We start from the raw sequence: 17,233 nt of genomic DNA, 5'->3' as shown, positions 1-17,233 counted from the left end.
TGAGCTTCGGAGTATTGGCTTCCACTGTTTTCTGACCTTTTGTGCGGAGCGCCACGGCTCACTCCGAGGCGCGGGGCTGGCCCGCCCTAGCACTGGTTCGTTGGGGAGAGGGCAGAGGTCGCTGGCTGCCAAGTTTGGGGAGGCTGGGACCTCCCCTGGCCGAGTTACGAGCGTGCAAAGTCGGTCTGGAGCCGCCGATAGAAACGAAACTCAAGCCGAGCACCGCGGCTCGCTGCCTACGCCCAGCCTCCCCGGGACTAGACAGTAGCGGAGGCTGTATTTATTTATTTATTTAGGCCTATCTAGCACAACAACTTATTCCTTTACATATACTCAAACACAGCACAAGAAAGGGTTCAACAACAGGCAATCACAGCAGCTTGGTGAAGTTCTAAATCACATCAGTGTCAGACCTATGGGCCTACCCCCCTTTTTTTTCTTCCTCGGATCTGCATCAATCTCATTATTGACCTTTAGCGCTCCCAGTTGACGGAAATCCATCGTAGCGACGGAAAACTTTAATCCACGCTAATGCTGTTTGGGGGGCCTTGGCATGGAAAAGTTTGGGAACCCCTGATATAGAGGACGCTCACAAATCGAGGAACCAAAGTACATCTTTTGATCTAATTACGTATATCTAGACTCTATTTAAAGGTACACTGGATTCACATTTCCCAGTAACTGATACATAATAAAGCTATAAAAAAAATGGTACAACCCTAGTAACGAGGAAAAGTCCGGGTTTGTGCCTGTGTTTCCCAGAGTGTACTGTAGGTGTACGTTACTGACTGTCACCCATCTGTTGCTCTGTGATGGTGGAATCAGGCCAAGTTGAAACACCTACTGCACTTGAACACACTTTGCAGGCGTTTGAAAGCTATTTTGTTCCATGTGTAAAGTGTCAATCATCTCTTAATCAACCCTTTATCAGTTTCAGCTTTCTCAACCCACCTCAGGAGTGACACTGAGATGTGGTTTAAACCACAACAAGAACACAGCTGTGTCTCAGACACACATATCATCTCACACACACGAGCTCATGCATTGATCCCATTTCACCGCAGGACTGATACACAGCACAAAGTGTGTCTCTAAAGTGTATTTTTCCGTGTCAAGTACCTGCAATATGTCCATCCATCCATCCATTATCCGTAAGCGCTTATCCTGTGCAGGGTCACACGCAAGCTGGAGTCTATCCCAGCTGACTATGGGCGAGAGGCAGGGTACACCCTGGACAAGTCGCCAGGTCATCGCAGGGCTGACACAGAGATTCACAGTCACATTCACACCTACGGTTAATTTAACGCCACCAATTATCCTAACCTGCATGTCTTTGGGCTGTGGGGGAAACCGGAGCACCCAAAACACAGGGAGAACATGCAAACTCTACACAGAAAGGCCCCGTCAGCTACTAGGCTCGAACCCAGAATCTTTTTGCTGTGAGGCGACAGTACTAACCTCTACACCACTGTGCTGCCTGTAATATGTATTACTATATAATTACATTATGTGGGGGAAACCGAAGCACCCGGAGGAGAACATGCAAACTCTGTACAGAAAGACCCCGTCAGCTACTGGGCTCAAACCCAGAACCTTTTTGCTGTGAGCCGACAGTACTAACCACTAAACCACCGTGCTGCCTGTAATATGTATTACTATGTAATTACATTATGTAGGGGAAACCGAAGCACCTGGAGGAGAACATGCAAACTCTGTACAGAAAGACCCCGTTAGCTACTGGGCTCAAACCCAGAACCTTTTTGCTGTGAGGCGACAGTGCTAACCAATACACCACTGTGCTGCCTGTAATATGTATTACTATGTAATTACATTATGTAGGGGAAACCGAAGCACCTGGAGGAGAACATGCAAACTCTGTACAGAAAGACCCCGTCAGCTACTGGGCTCGAACCCAGAACCTTCTTGCTGTGAGCCGACAGTGCTAACCACTACACCACCGTGCTGCCTGTAATATGTATTACTATGTAATTACATTATCAGGGTCCCTGGAGGTTTTCAGGTTTCCTCGAACCTTACAAACACAGCTGGATACGCAACACTCTCCAGCCCCTGGGCATGAACTGTGATGGAGTGGGGTCCCGGGGTGTGTCCCCACCTCATGCCCAGTGTTCCTGGGACACACTCTGTATGACACTTGTTAGGTTCAACCCAGTTAGAAGGTCAACTTATGTCTCGAGACCACCGCCCTCGTACCACCCAGAGCTCTGGAGGTCAGTCGCAAAGAAAGACAGGAACCCCAATGTAGTTCACATCTTTATTCGCAAGTTCCCCAATTGGACAGGAATACAGAGGGTTATTATATGTGAGTGTTATCTGTTATAAATGACATCACTGTAGAGGGTGTGTGTGTGTGTGTCTATGGGGGTGTGTGAGTGAGTGACATCATTTTGATATCTGTGTCTAGTGTGTGTGTGTGTTGACTTGCGTGCAAGTGAGCATCTTGATCTTGGGGCAGGTCATTGCTTACGTACACCCCTTCAGGTCAGATATACTTAAGATGGTGATAGAATTTTTAAACACAGATATGTTATAAGAAAGTAAACAAAAAATAAGAACAACTTATACAAAGAATATTTCTGGCAAAACAAAGAAATGCTACTTCTAACTTAAAACTATAAAACTATAAAATCACTAAATGCATCCTAGATCTAACAATTAAATCCAACATTCAATCATTTCAGATTCAACATTAAAGAGACTGGTTAACTCTAACCATCTTAAATTACAATCCCAGCTATAAGCTAACTTAAATCATGGCATTAAAATCTAACACATAGTATATGCAGCTATGAGTGTGTGTTGGTGTGTCTGACATCATATGTAGACCTTCAGGCGCCGTTTAGACACATCTCAATAATACACATTTCTTATCAAAAATAAACTAAATGTTCTTCAACAATGTGGCTGAGGTCATTTTGACTGAACAGACTGAACAGAATAAATCATTCAATCATCATTTTAACTGAAAAATAAATCCTTTAAGTCTTACGATCAAAAATACTTACAATTAATTATAAACCTACATAATAATAAACCTAACAGCACTGGAGTATGACAGTCTGCGGCTGCGCGTGTTTAAAGGTGCATTCATGTAGAGCCTGGCCCTGACTCCGCCCACTCCCACACCTCTGTGCCGTTTCCAGAAAGAGCTGCAGGTGAGTCGGACTTTGTCCTTTACTCCTGTCCTCCCAGAAATAAGGCTGGTTCCAGAGCTCACCTCGGTCCCGGAGCTTCAGGCTCGTCCCCGGGGCTCCCACACGCAGCCGGACAGAACGCCTCGCTGCTGCTGCTGCTGTAGCCGGTCAGAACCACTCCCGCCGCCTCCTGCTTCCGGTTCATGCTGCGCCCCGCATTATTCACGCTCACAATAATAATAATAACAATATTATAAAATAAAGGCAACAAAGAGCGAGAAGCCACTGTTCCCTAACCGAGCAGAGAAGCTCCGCCCCCCAGAGCAGGAGGAACAAAGTCTGCTCTCCCTCCGTCAACATGGGCGGTCCGATTCACTTCACTCAGCCGACTCCTCTGAACAGCCCGTATCAGTGAATCGATTCACAGCTGCTCATACACTGGATAACCAAACTCCATGACTGAACATTTACAGTGTCCGTCTTTTAATTGAATAATACTGTCAAGTTTATTTGTATCGCGCTTTTAACAATAAGCATTGTCGCAAAGCAGCTTTACAGAATTTGAACGACTTAAAACATGAGCTAATTTTATCCCTAGGTCGATGTTTTTTTTAAGTGAAACGTGATTGAAATCACCGAGCACAAAAGCCGGAGCGTCAGGAGCGATCCACTGGAGTTTATGCACAACATCGGAGACAGCAGGCGGAGGGGGCGGGGCTTGCGGGTGAATCTATGCAGCCGCAGTGAAGAGTTGCTGAAAGTGGCGGGGCGGGGACAGCAGAAGGGGCGCAGTGACACAGCTAAGAGCTCAACATCAGGTGTACAGATACGCTCGCTTACTGTCACTGCAGAACAGGATCTTTGATTGACATACAGACACACCCCTCCCTCCACCCTGAATTCTCCCCGTCGCCTCTCTGTTCCGGTCCAGGCGGTGCGGCGTTCCAAAGCCGCTGATCAGCAGCTCAGAGTCCGGGTCATTTTCATGAAGCCACGTCTCTGTAAACGCCAACAGACAGCGCTCTTTAAAATCCTTGAGGAAGCGGACATTCCCCTGCAGTTCGTCCGCTTTATTTCTAAGAGATCGAACATTTCCAAGGATCATCGAAGGCGGTTAAGCTGCGACTTCCTCATCCGACGTCGAACTCCTCCTCGCTTCCCCCTCTTCCTCCTCTTCTCCTTTGCTCCTCTGTTACCGTTGTTCGATTGTCTTTTGATGATAGTTGTAACGTGACGTCAGACACGCCAGTAGTCCTCCAATTGAGTTGCAGAAGTTCGTTTCTGCTGTATCGCAGCCTGATTGGGCGGTAGAGCTGGTATCCAGGTAACCGAAAAATGCCAGCAGAAGCAGCAGAACGGTGCGGAGTAGATCCATGTCTCTTCAATCGTCAGCACAAAACACTTTCGGTACTATCCAGTTTCACGTTGGTAAACAACAGGACTCACGTTTAGACAATAAATCAGACAAACAAACAAGCTGAACTGAGCTATCACTTTCTGCCGGTCGCAGCGTGCGCATGCGCCCTCTATAACAAATGTTATGTTGTCCAGGGTAAGTGTGTCCTGTAGCTGGATTTTAGAAGAAAGCCAGTCCAAAAAGTCCTCCCAAAATGTTTTTGTGTAAATACATTGAAAGAAAAGACGGTCCGTAGTTTCAATATCTGATTCACAGAAAATACAGTTGTTATCAATACTGTCAATATTGAACCTCACTCTTAGCATTCCACTGGATGGATAAATCTCATTCAAAATCTTAACATGCGCTTCCTTCACCTTTGGACTTACAGGAAATTTTAGATATTGGGTCCTCCATTTTTTAACCTCTCCTTCAGAGAACTTCTGAAAGATGGAATTTCTATTTGAACGTATTGGGTACAGATTATTATTCAAATGATTGTAATGCCTGTTACTGTCTCTTACAGACATAAAGTATTGACAATTCCACGTGAGTTCACTGTGCTCGGTTTATTAACGACAGCAGCTCCAACATACATGACATTTCGTAACTCTGACTTCTTCTTCTTCTGGTGTTCTACCTACCAGGCTTATCTATAGTACCCCCTATAGGTAAAACCAATAATGACCCTGACAGGTTATCACCCGTCATTACATCTCCCCCACAAAGATGTTGCACTTCACTGTTAACCTAAACTTCAGTGTAAACTTCACACACATTAACTTATTTCTTTTTATAACAATTGTCTTACTTGTCTTCAGACCTCAATTTTCTTAACTCAGAATACATTCTTTTTCTTTTCTGTTCCTTCTTTAACACAACTTAAACATTTCTTTACTTTTCATTGCCCTGTGTACTTTTCTTAACAAAACAATAAATCAACATTCAACATGTCTCAAGTAACATTGGTTTCAACATTTTTTCTTTTCTTTTTTTTCCATATCCCTGCTGTTTCCTTCACCCTTCCCCCTTTTTTTTTTTTTTCTCTGCCACCCCTGATTAACCCTTAATCACCAATCCAGTTTGTCTGGGGCTCGGCTCACCCTTCCAGAGCGAGTGATAGTCACCGTGTCGGGTGTGTGTGTGTGAGTGTGTTGTGTCTCTATCACTTGTGCACTCTGAGTGTTCCCAGTCTCAGGAACGCCCTGGTCATGGCTTTCACCACCAGGTGTGAGCAACTCAGGCGTGGATTGCAGATGGCGCCTGTTTCTTCTATAGCGCACACCTTGGGCTGTCTCCACTATGTAGGACCTCGGAGTAGAGCAGGAGCTCTGAACAACAGCAGGCATTGTCCACTGTTTCTGTCCATCCAACTTTGTGAGAACGGTGTCCCCCGGGTTCAGCGTTGGTAGCATCCTCACTCCATTCCTGCGGTTATAGTAGAAGGCTTGTTTCTGCTTGGCTGCAGCATCAGCCCGTCTGACCTCGTCCTCATCAGGCCAGTTTGGTCTCAGATTGTCCTGCAGGGTGGGTAACGTGGTCCTAATCTTCCTGCCCATTAACAATTCTGCTGGACTAACTCCTGTGCAAGAGGTGGGTGTGGCTCTGTATGTCATCAGTGCTAAAAGTGGGTCGTCCTGTTCTAGTATGGACTTAGCTATCTGGACTGCCCTCTCTGCCTGTCCATTACTCTGAGGGTAATGTGGACTAGATGTGACGTGAGTGAAGTCATATTCCCTACTAAACTCCCTCATCTCTGCCGAAGCTAGCTGGGGCCCATTATCACTAACCAGCACTTCTGGAATACCATAACGTGCGAATGTGGCCTTCAGCCTATCTACCACCTGCTTACTGGTAGTTGTGGGTAGATTCAAAATCTCCAGGTATCTAGAGTAGTAGTCTGATACTACTAAGTAGTTCTGTTTCTTGAACTCGCATAGATCTATAGCAATTTTCTGCCAAGGCCTAGATGGGAGCTCGCTGGGCTTTAATGGCTCCTTTCTCTGTGTGTTTTTGTGTTCCCTACAGAACATACACTGCTGTACTATTGTTCCTATTTCGTCTGACATTCTAGGCCACCATACAGACTGGTTTGCTCTTTCTCTACACTTAACTAGACCCTGGTGTCCATCATGTATTCTCTCTAAGATGATTTTTCGCATCTCTATGGGAACTACGATGCGGCTGCCCCTAACGACCAACCCATCTATCTCTGACAGCTCTCCTCTAACTTGATAGAAGTCCCTGACTGCCTCAGGTACCCTCTCCAAATACTCAGGCCACCCATTCTTGATGAAGCTTATGACCATCTGGAGCTGTCTGTCATTGTTAGTGTATTGCTTTAACTCAGTCATCCTATGTGGTGTAGCTGGAACCTGGCTCATGACGGTGTCAATGTGCGCTGCCACTTCCTCATGACAGACCCCATCCCCGTAACACTGCTCAGGGCTCCTTGAGAGCGCATCAGCTACTACTAAAGTCTTGCCTGGTGCATGCTCTGCTATTGCGTTGAAACGCATGAACCTCATCAGTAACCTCTGGCACCTGATTGGCACACAGTCCAAGTCCTTATTGTTCATCAGAGGTACCAGGGGTTTATGATCAGTCACTAGCCTAAAGCTATCAAGTCCGTATAGGTATTTGTCAAAGCGCTCGCACGCCCACACACTGGCCAGACATTCCTTCTCGATTTGTGCGTACCTTTTTTCTGCGTCGCTCAGTCGCCTGGAACAGTAGGCCACGGGCTTCCATTGGTCCTGGTGTTGCTGCAACAGCACACCCCCCAACCCGTAGCTGCTGGCATCTGCTGACACCATGGTGGGCTTGCTGGCGTCGTAGAAGGTGAGAACTGGAGCTGTGGCTAGCGCAGTCTTTACGCTCCTGAACGCCTCACACTGGGCAGGTCCCCACGCCCACTCCATGTCTCCCTTCAGCAGCTCATACAGTGGATGTGCCACTGTTGACAGCTCTGGAACAAACTTGGCTAAGTAATTAACCATTCCTAAGAACCTTTTTAGTTCAGTCACATTTTGTGGTTGTGGAAAGTTCTCAATCCCGGTCACTTTGGCCGGGTCAGCCCTGACGCCTGCCTCGTCGATCACATGGCCCAGGAAACGGACCTGTCGCTGCTTGAACTTGCACTTTGCCTTATTCAGCTTGAGACCTGCTGCCTCTATGACCCTCAGCACCTCTGCTAGGCGTTGGTCATGGATCTCCTCTGTCTCTCCATGGATCAGGACATCATCCATGAATATCTCCACTCCCTCCAAGCCTGCCAAAGTCTCCGCCATTTTTCTCTGGAAAATTTCAGGAGCGCTTGTAATTCCGAAAGGGAGGCGGCGGAAGGCGTACCTCCCAAAGGGAGTGATGAAAGTAGTGAGCATTCTGCTTTGCTCATGGAGAGGGATCTGGTAGAATCCGCTAGCTGCGTCTAGTGACGTAAACACTCTTGATCCGGCGAGCCTCGGTAGGATCTCCTCCACTGTGGGCATGACGTATTTCTCTCGTCTCACTGCTTTATTCAGCTTCCTGAGATCAGCACAGATGCGGACCTCTCTATTGTTAGGTTTCAACACCGGCACCATGGCGGCACACCATTCCGTTGGCTGTGTCACCTTTTCGATTATGCCCTCGTTCTCCATGCGTTGCAGTTCCTTTTTTACCAGCGGCACCAGTGGCAGGGGTATCCGCCTGGCGGTATGTACTGCATACGGCTGTGCATCTTCCCATAGTGCTATCTTTACTGGTTCTGTTTTCAGTAGGCCACTGGAACCAAACACGCCACTGACTTCATCCATTCTCTTCACAATGCCCATTTTCACTGCTTCTTTGCAGCCTAACAAACAGCTTGTCCCCTCGATCACATACACTTTAAAGGAATACTTTGCCCCTTTATAGCTAGTGGTACAGGGAAACCTGCCAAGGCATCTGAGGTCGCCCCCTGGGCTTACGAAACATGTGTCTGGAGCCCCTAACTCCACCTTAGGACTCATCTTTTCGAATGTCCTCTGATCGATCACAGTAGCATCTGCTCCCGTGTCAATCTTAAAGGTTACAGTCACATTGTTTATTGGCAAGCATACAGTCCATGTATCCTCATTATTTGGCCTATTGACTGCACCCAAAAAGTATTGTTCAGGCGGCTCACTAGTGACTTCTCTCACTGCTTTTGTACGACACTTTCGTTCCCAATGTCCTTTCTTTTGGCATTTATTGCAATTACCCTTTAACGCTGGGCATTGTCTTTCGTCAGCGTGTTGTGGCTTTCCACACCTACCACACTCCTCCTTTGATTGGACTCCCTGGCCTGTGTACTCTTGTCGCTGTGCCTTTTTCTTGTACTGTCCTCCTTTCTTTCTGAAAGCTTGAACATGGGCCAGCTGTGCATCAGGTCGGTTGGCTTGAAGATTAATGTGACGCATTACCTCCTCCGCTTGGCGCACTCTTTCAATTACGTGTCCCAGCGTCAAGTCTGCTTTGAGCTGAAGCTGGCGGGAAAGCTCTTTGTCGGCAATCCCTACCACCAGACGGTCTCTTATATGTTCGTCCCTTTTATCTCCAAATTCGCAGTGCTCTGCCAACTCGTACAATGTCCTTATATACATCTCTGCCGTCTCCCCGGCTTGCTGACTACGTTGGTAAAAACATGCCCGTTCATGTATGATGTTACGTCTTGGAATAAAGTAGTCATCAAACTTTTTCATAACGGTGTCAAAGTTCTTCCTCTGAGCTACTTCCGCGAACTCAAACGAACTAAATATCTTCTCCGCCTCACTGCCCATCGCATAGATCAGCGAACTCACTTGAACTTCGCCATCTTCTTTGTTCAGCTTCGTGGCCAACCGAAAGCGGCAAAATCTTTGTTTCCACTCCGGCCATTCTGCAGGGCTCGCGAACTTGAATTCGCTGGGCGGGTTGAACTTCGACATACTGCTTCTCTCGCCGACACACAGGCTCTTCTGACACCATGTAATGCCTGTTACTGTCTCTTACAGACATAAAGTATTGACAATTCCACGTGAGTTCACTGTGCTCGGTTTATTAACGACAGCAGCTCCAACATACATGACATTTCGTAACTCTGACTTCTTCTTCTTCTGGTGTTCTACCTACCAGGCTTATCTATAGTACCCCCTATAGGTAAAACCAATAATGACCCTGACAGGTTATCACCCGTCATTACAATGATTATGTAGGATTTTGTTTGGTTTCTCTTTGTTAAGAAAGTCTTGTTCCATGATGTAGAGTACTGGAAGGTTAGGAGGAGGCAAACTCTCAGGATCAATGTTTTGTACAAGTTGTTTGACTGGATGAGGAATTGCTTTGCATATTTTATTAAATTCAGCTTTTTTGCAGGTAATATTATGAATGGAGCAGAAGTTTTCATATAACAGCCAGTTGGCCTGATTATCCATAAGGTGAGATATTAACCAAATACCTTTATCCATCCAGTGTTGCAAAAGAGAGATTTTCCATGACACAGAACATATCTATTATTCCAAATCGGTGTTTGGTGTGGTGTAAAGTTGTGGTTGTACATAAGTTTCCAGCATAACAGAACCTGCTTGTGAAAGGACGCCAACTTGACTGGTAGTTTTTCTATTTTAAAATCACATTTAAGGACAAACTCAATACCTCCCATTTTTTCAAATAAACCTCTGGAAAGACAAAACGAAATATTATTTCTACCTAGCAGAAAACATTTTAACCATTTTATTTTTAAGACAGCATTTAAACATTCAAAGTCAATTGCTTGTACGCCACCTTCTTTATATTCTTTTATAATTTCCGATTTTTTGATATTGTGAGCTCGTCTTGTGTTAACACTACTAGCAGATTTCTTTCTTCTGCCTTTCAGCACATTCATTTCAGTCTGTTAACAATGTTAAAATGACCCGTGTCAGTGTGGGTTTCCTCCTGGTTCTCCAGTGTTCTCCTACTTCTCAAAGACACATCTAATGACTGATTGAGGCGACTCAGGATCTCTGATCTCAAACATATTCATCTACCAACTTCATTTCCATCTCAACAACCTGTTCATGAGAAAGAATTCTTCATTGACCCAGTATAATGTTCTTGATAAATCATGATGTAAGGAATAAAAGAGGATGAGGCATGCTGCTCCAGGAAACTAATCTGCGATGAGGTGGTGGGATGTGACCCAACACAAAGTGGATTAGTTTCCATTAACAGCAGGTCATGAAGAGTTCAGGCTCTTGTGAAGGCTGGAGCGCTCATACTGAGTGAAATGGAGATTATGTAGAAAAAAAAGATCCACTTTTGTGATTTCTATTCGCAATAAACAATGCAAAATCAATAAAATACAGTTTTCCTTCCTGACAGCTGCGTCCTCCTCACTTTTAAAATGGCTCCAACATTCTTTAGGGATGAAGATCAGTTTAAAGATGTCACGAGGAAAAAGCTGTTCAAGTGAAACAATTGTAATTTATCAACAAGGCTGAAAGTTGTGCTTGAGGTGTCAGTAGGTGGAAAAGTCCAGAAAATTAAGATCCATTCTGTGAGTATTTCATGAAATTAATCCTAATCAGTGCGGCTACATGAGTTATATTTCTGCACTGAAGGGAGATGAAATGGTTAATAGAGGAGTGTTCATGATCTCTCTGTGTTTGTGCTCCTCCTCGTCCTCTATTGTTCTTTCACACACAGAACCAGGAAGTAACTTGTCATTTCAGAGAAAACAAAACTGATCTCTCTCTCTCTCTCGTTGTGATTTCAGGAAAATGGCTGAGGCCAGTATTTCAGTAGCTCAGGACCAGTTCATGTGTCCAGTGTGTCTGGATCTCCTGAAGGATCCGGTGGCTATCTCCTGTGGTCACAGTTTCTGTAAGGTGTGTATTAATGGCTGCTGGGATCAGGAGGATCAGAAGGGCGTCTACAGCTGTCCTCAGTGCAGAGACACTTTCACGACAAGGCCTGTTCTACGCAGAAACAACATGCTGGATGAAGTGGTGGAGAAACTGAAGAAGACTGAAGTCCAAGCTGCTTCTCCTGCTCACTGTTACGCTGGACCTGGAGATGTGGAGTGTGATTTCTGCACCGGGAGAAAACACAAAGCCGTCAAGTCCTGTCTGATTTGTTTGGCTTCTTATTGTGAAACTCATCTGAAACCTCATCTTGAAGTTCCTGTTTTGAAAAAACACACATTAATTGAAGCCTCAGCAAAACTCCAAGAGAAGATCTGCTCTGAACATAACAAGCTGATTGAGATCTACTGTCGTACTGATCAAACCTGCATCTGTTATTTGTGTACGATGGATCATCACAAAGGTCACGACACCCTCACAGCTGCAGCAGAAAGAGCTGAGAAACAGGTGAGAACTAGAAATCTTTCCAGAATTAAATCATCTTAATTATAGTTTCCCATCTAGAAACAGGTGCTTTAGTCAGTGATATGATTTGAACTTTAATTTCAATGTGTGTATCAGGGCTTTACATTAACTTTTTTGCTCACCGGCCACTGTGGCTAGTGGTTTTCCCGAGTCACTAGCCATTCAGCCTTTTCACTAGCCACAATTTTGTTGCCAGGAAATTGCAGTTTTTTCTTCACCATGATGCGTGAAAATTCGGAAGATCTAGATTTAATTATGAATGGCAGCGTATAATGTATCTCTACAGTAGCACTCAATACTCAGTGCTGTTAAGGTCGCTCCCTATATGAAAACATGCAACCAGTTGAGACAAAAATATAAACAGAGTATTCTGTTTATTGAACTCAAATTCAAGCCCCTTACAATACGAAATATCGTATAATATGAAAAATAACATTCAGTGCAACTGAACTGATTCTAATATTAAAAGTCCAATTCAAAACATTTATCATTGAAAAACATTTGATGTTTTGATATGCAAGTATTATGTGTATTATCAAGTATTATTATGGATATTATGTATTATCTATTAGTGTGTGTGTGAACATGTGTAGAGAGAGACATTAAATGTTCTCATTACATTCATCATCAGATGAGTCTGAATGGTCCATTAAAAATGGTCTTCTTGACCTGAGGCTTCCAGCAGGCCGTAAGTTGATAGCTGGGGCGAGATCAACTTCTTTCCAATCGCGTGAACGTTTCTAAACAGCAGCTCCATCCTCTCCAGCTCAGCCGACTTCATGACAGCCAGGGACTGAAAGCAATGCTGTCCTGTAGTGAACCAGCCGTCTTTGCCTGTTTTTATGTTATAGTACCGATGTATGCATTTGACTTTTCGTGGTCCTTTATAGTTTTGAGTTTAAAATTACTGGTGCCTGTCTTTGCCAGACTTTCTACAGTCTTCGCAGTACAGGGTATTTTCGGTTTTGCTATGAACTAGCCAATCTCACCCGAACTTCCATTTGTCATTGAACTGTCTTATCTTCCTATTAGCGTCTTGTTCATCTCTATGGCCGGAGCCAGCTATGAGGCCCCCGCGGTCTGGACCTCGGTCATTTTTAAGAGCTGAAAATACATTTGTACGCTAAATATTCAACTGGATAAAAAATAAAGAATAACATTAAAATGTCTCCGTTAAAAGTGCATTGATAATTATGTTAAACGTTGATTTTGTCTTGTGTGTGTTTGGTGTGCGCGGCTCTGAGACCAAGAACACAAACGTGAATGAGCGCGCGACTCGGCGGAGGAACGCAGTGCAGGAGACACGGTTTTCATGGGAACCATCAGCGCACTTTCATCAGGCTGTTCAATTTACATTTTCGAAGCAGCACAGTTGTAGCCAGACGCACAGCTTGTGAACAGGTAAGGCAGGCAACTGTTTGGGGCCCCCTTGCCCAGGGTCCCCCCGAGAGTCGGGGCCCGAGGGCTTAGTTATTTTGTTTTTTATTGTTCTTTACCATTGTATTTTCACATTTGGAATTTAAAAATCTTTGGTTTCATACATTTTTTGTTGGTGTCAGATTATTTATAACATATTGGTGATGAACACTGGTCAGAAGGGCCCCCTGGAAATTTTTGCTTGGGGCCACAACAGACTCTAGAATCGCCTCTGGTTGTAGCCTGCCTTGTTTGTGATTTTAAAAATAAATCATTCGATAAGCCAAAGCAATAGAGTGGAAAGTTTCAACTTATGTTTGCCTTGGGTAACTTTGCCTTAAACATGGTGGTGTATACTGATTTTTTTTTTCCCAGAATTTTTTTTTTTGTGTGTGTGTGTGTAGGTGTAACGGATGCCAGATTGTTAATGTATCTCAGTTCCATAGGCTACATGGTTAGGGTATCTTTTGTCCTCATTGCTTGGGCCAGATCAAACCATTAAACAAGCTTAAATTATTCTTACTCTTGCCACATACATGATTTTTTTTTTTTCAAAACTGATGATATTCAGTTCAAACACCATTAAGAGTAATTTCAGGAACAGATCTCTTGTGTGGCGTGTAATTCAGCCTCTCATTTAAATATGGCGAACATTTGTCAGCGTGCGCTTTGCGCATCATGGACCTCTGTGATTTTAAAAAGCTGCTCCGGCCCTGCGCATCTCTGCCCCTTTTTCCCTGAGCAGCAGGGTTTGAAACTCCAGCTATATGCTGCCACATAGTGCGCTTGTCAGTCGTCAGCAACTTTGTTGCTTCGTTCATTAACCACAGGTTACCGTATCATTGATTTTATCTGAGACGTTCTAAACAATTCTAACATGTTGTGTCAGAATGTTTATGCAGGTGCTCATGGGAGTTGTAGGTGCATAATATTACATTGCAATGCGTTCATTATATCAGATGCCTTCAGAGAAAACTACAATTAAAATATATTGTCATACCACAGAATAAACCACCCGCCAAATTGGCTAGTGAGACTAAAGTTATTACCCGCCAAAGCCAAATTTTACCCGCATTTGGCAGGTGGGCGGGTGCTAATGTAAAGCCCTGGTGTGTATCAATCAGAAGGATTCTGTAAAAGCTGATTAAAATTGTCTGTGTTCTGGTGAACAGAGTGTTAAATTTATCTTCAGTGATGGTCGTAATCTGGTTCGGGGTGGGTTTCCTGATAACGTTGCCCTTCAGACCAAAAGAGAGAGTTGAGAGACTCTCTTAAGGAATGAATGTTGTCTCTGTACGTGCTTTTCCCGAACTCACTCTTAAGAAGGAGTCTAAAGAGCAACAGGACGAAGAGCGTCTTTGTAGTTCGCGTCCCTGAAGGCAATCATATTGGACATAACTAACAGTATCCAAGTTAACTAGCTATGTGTAAACATTAGACGTGGACAAGACTATGGCAACTTGGCGGGCAAATCCACAGAAAGTCATTTGACTAATCAGACTGTGTAGCGACTGCAACGTTATCGCGAGCTCTAAAGCACAGACAACTTCACTGCAAGCTTTCTCTTGGAATAAAACGTTTATATCCCTCAATATGCTTCCGCAGGTCGGATGGGGAGTTTTTGTAGGCTGTGATGTGCTCCGTTTTAGGCAAACAAAGCAAACATTTAAAATGAAACGACTCTTTATTCCTTTCAGAAAACTGAACCATGGGTTCTAGCTATAGAACCGTGGGTGTGTGCATTCCCCAGAAGAACCGCCTCCTTCCATTCTGCCATCAACTGATCGTGTTAAATAATGCTGCGGAGAAATCATTGATCTTGATTTTATCCAGTCTATGGACGTGACGTGACCCTAGTGATTACTGATAGACTGTCTCAGTGTCACCTGCGGAAAAACCAATCACGTTTTAGAAAAGAAAAAAACATCCACTTTCAAAGCTGCTTCATAGTAACGAGTAACGAGGACCTTGATAGAAATGTAGTGGAGTAAAAAGTACGATATTTGTCTTTCAAATGGAGTGAAGTTAAAGTCATAAGTTTCCCCCAAAAAAGAAATACTCAGGTAAAGTACAGATACTCAAAAAGTGTACTTCAGTACAGAACTCAACTAAATGTACTTCATTACTGTCCACCTCTGATAATTAACTCGATGTACTTGCAATGTAAATGTAGCTTGATGATGGATCTTAAGAGGTCATTTAAAACTGTCTTGGCCTCAAGAGGCTTTCGGGAAACCCAGCCCAGACCAGTTAGTGAACATTTCTCTCTCTCTCTCTCTCTCTCTCTCTCTCTCACACACACACAGAGTACATAACCTTCAGAGCGAAACATGAATGTACTTTGAACTGACATTAATATGGAACCAGTTCGCTCGTACTGTATAAAAAGCTGAATGTATTTTATTTGTCCTCAGAGTGAGTTAAAGGAGGAGCAGATGAAATCCCAGCAGAGAATCCAGGAGAAGCAGAAGAAGGTGCAGGAGCTGAAACAGGCTGTGAACACTATAAAGGTGAGCAGTGAGCAGAGACAGAGCTGCTCCTAGAAACACACACAACATGGACAACGAGTCATTTACAGTCCCAGTAAGAGAGGGAATGATAGATGAGCTTTAAATCGTGTGTGTGTGTGTGTGTGTCCCCGAACAGCTCAGTGCACAGACAGCAGTGGAGGACAGTGAGAGGATCTTTACTGAGCTGATCAGCTCCATGGAGAAAAAGCGCTGGGAGGTGACGGAGCTGATCAGAGATCAGGAGAAGGCTGAACTGAGTCGAGCTGAACGACTCCTGGAGCAACTGGAGCAGGAGATTGCTGATCTTCAGAGGAGAGTCACTGAGCTGGAGCAGCTTTCACACACACACGATCACATCCATTTCCTCCAGGTAACACTCACTGTCTGATCTACAGAGCCAGCTGTTCCTCACACACTCTCTAAAACACCTCTCATTAAGGGAACAATAAATGTCCCTGTCTGACATCACAAGTGGGTTTTACATTTCATTTGCTTTCTGTAGGTTTTAGCTTCTGGACGTCGCTCTCCTCAGTTTCACAGACCATCATTTCACACATCCAGCGTCACTGTCCATCAACATCTCTCATTTGATGGAGTGAGGAATTCTCTCTCAGATCTGAAAAAGAGACTCGAGGAATTCTGTGAGGAGGAATTCAACAAAATCCCTCCACATGGTAAGAGGAGCTGTTCCTGCTGGAGAAACACAGTGATGTGTTATTTCTTAGCAATGCTCCTGCTTTCTTTTCTGCAGACACTTTATTCACCTGACACTTTGAACTAAAAACACTGATTTAAAATGAATAAACTGACTGGATCACTTTAAACTCTTTCCATCTTTTACACAAACTCATGTTTCTATTTTTCTCTCCACAGCTGCAGCAGTTCAGATCATTTCAGAACCAGAACCACAGAGCAGAGAAGAGTTTCTGAAATGTACATCTAACACACACACACACACACACACACACACACTTCTAGGCCTGTCACGATAACAAATTTTGTTAGACGATATATTGTCTCAGAAATTATTGCGATAAACTATATTATTGTTGACGTCTTTTCAAGACAATTTTATGCCACTAGTAAAATAATAATGATCATGCAAATACACCCTTTCATAGAACAATAAACTTTTTTAATGAAGTCAACTTATTCAATTCAACAGTGGAATGTAAAAAAAAATATAAATAAATAAGCTAAAGAAATAAAAAAAACAATCAAACAAAACCACTCACAACAAAAACAATAAATAAAATACAATTTATGGCTCCTAAAAATTGCACTGAAGTGAATATTAACTTGGCACAGGGTAATAAAAAGACGTTCTTTTCTTCACAGGCAACATTCTGCCAATCCAGTTTCTCAAAGATTAGTACCCAGATCAACAAAAAGTGCAAAGTAACAACG

The 17,233-nt window shown here is 44.0% G+C and overlaps 2 protein-coding genes across 2 annotated transcripts in view; one reads left to right on the top strand and one right to left on the bottom strand.

The window, feature by feature from the left end:
- Nucleotides 1–17,233, bottom strand: part of LOC132877588 (tripartite motif-containing protein 16-like) — a 421,828-nt gene that overhangs the window by 29,643 nt on the left and 374,952 nt on the right. The window lies entirely within an intron of this gene.
- LOC132878166 (E3 ubiquitin/ISG15 ligase TRIM25-like) lies at nt 11,225–15,825 on the top strand. The gene is made up of 3 exons (XM_060913646.1): nt 11,225–11,882; nt 13,145–13,301; nt 15,731–15,825. The coding sequence occupies exons 1-2, from the start codon at nt 11,292–11,294 to the stop codon at nt 13,295–13,297; spliced, it is 744 nt and encodes a 247-aa protein (XP_060769629.1). The 5' UTR covers nt 11,225–11,291; the 3' UTR covers nt 13,298–13,301; nt 15,731–15,825.

The sequence above is a fragment of the Neoarius graeffei genome, chromosome 2, assembly GCF_027579695.1.
Source record: "Neoarius graeffei isolate fNeoGra1 chromosome 2, fNeoGra1.pri, whole genome shotgun sequence".
Taxonomy (NCBI): domain Eukaryota; kingdom Metazoa; phylum Chordata; class Actinopteri; order Siluriformes; family Ariidae; genus Neoarius; species Neoarius graeffei.
The sequence above is the reverse complement of the archived record's forward strand: the minus strand, read 5'-3'. Positions and strand labels throughout refer to the sequence as shown.

Coding starts and splice junctions, on each gene's coding strand:
- LOC132878166 (XM_060913646.1), top strand. CDS start 11,292: ATGGCTGAGGCCAGTATTTCAGTAGCTCAGGACCAGTTCATGTGTCCA. Junction 11,883..13,144: donor CAGAAAGAGCTGAGAAACAG/GTGAGAACTAGA, acceptor CGCGGCTCTGAG/ACCAAGAACACAAACGTGAA.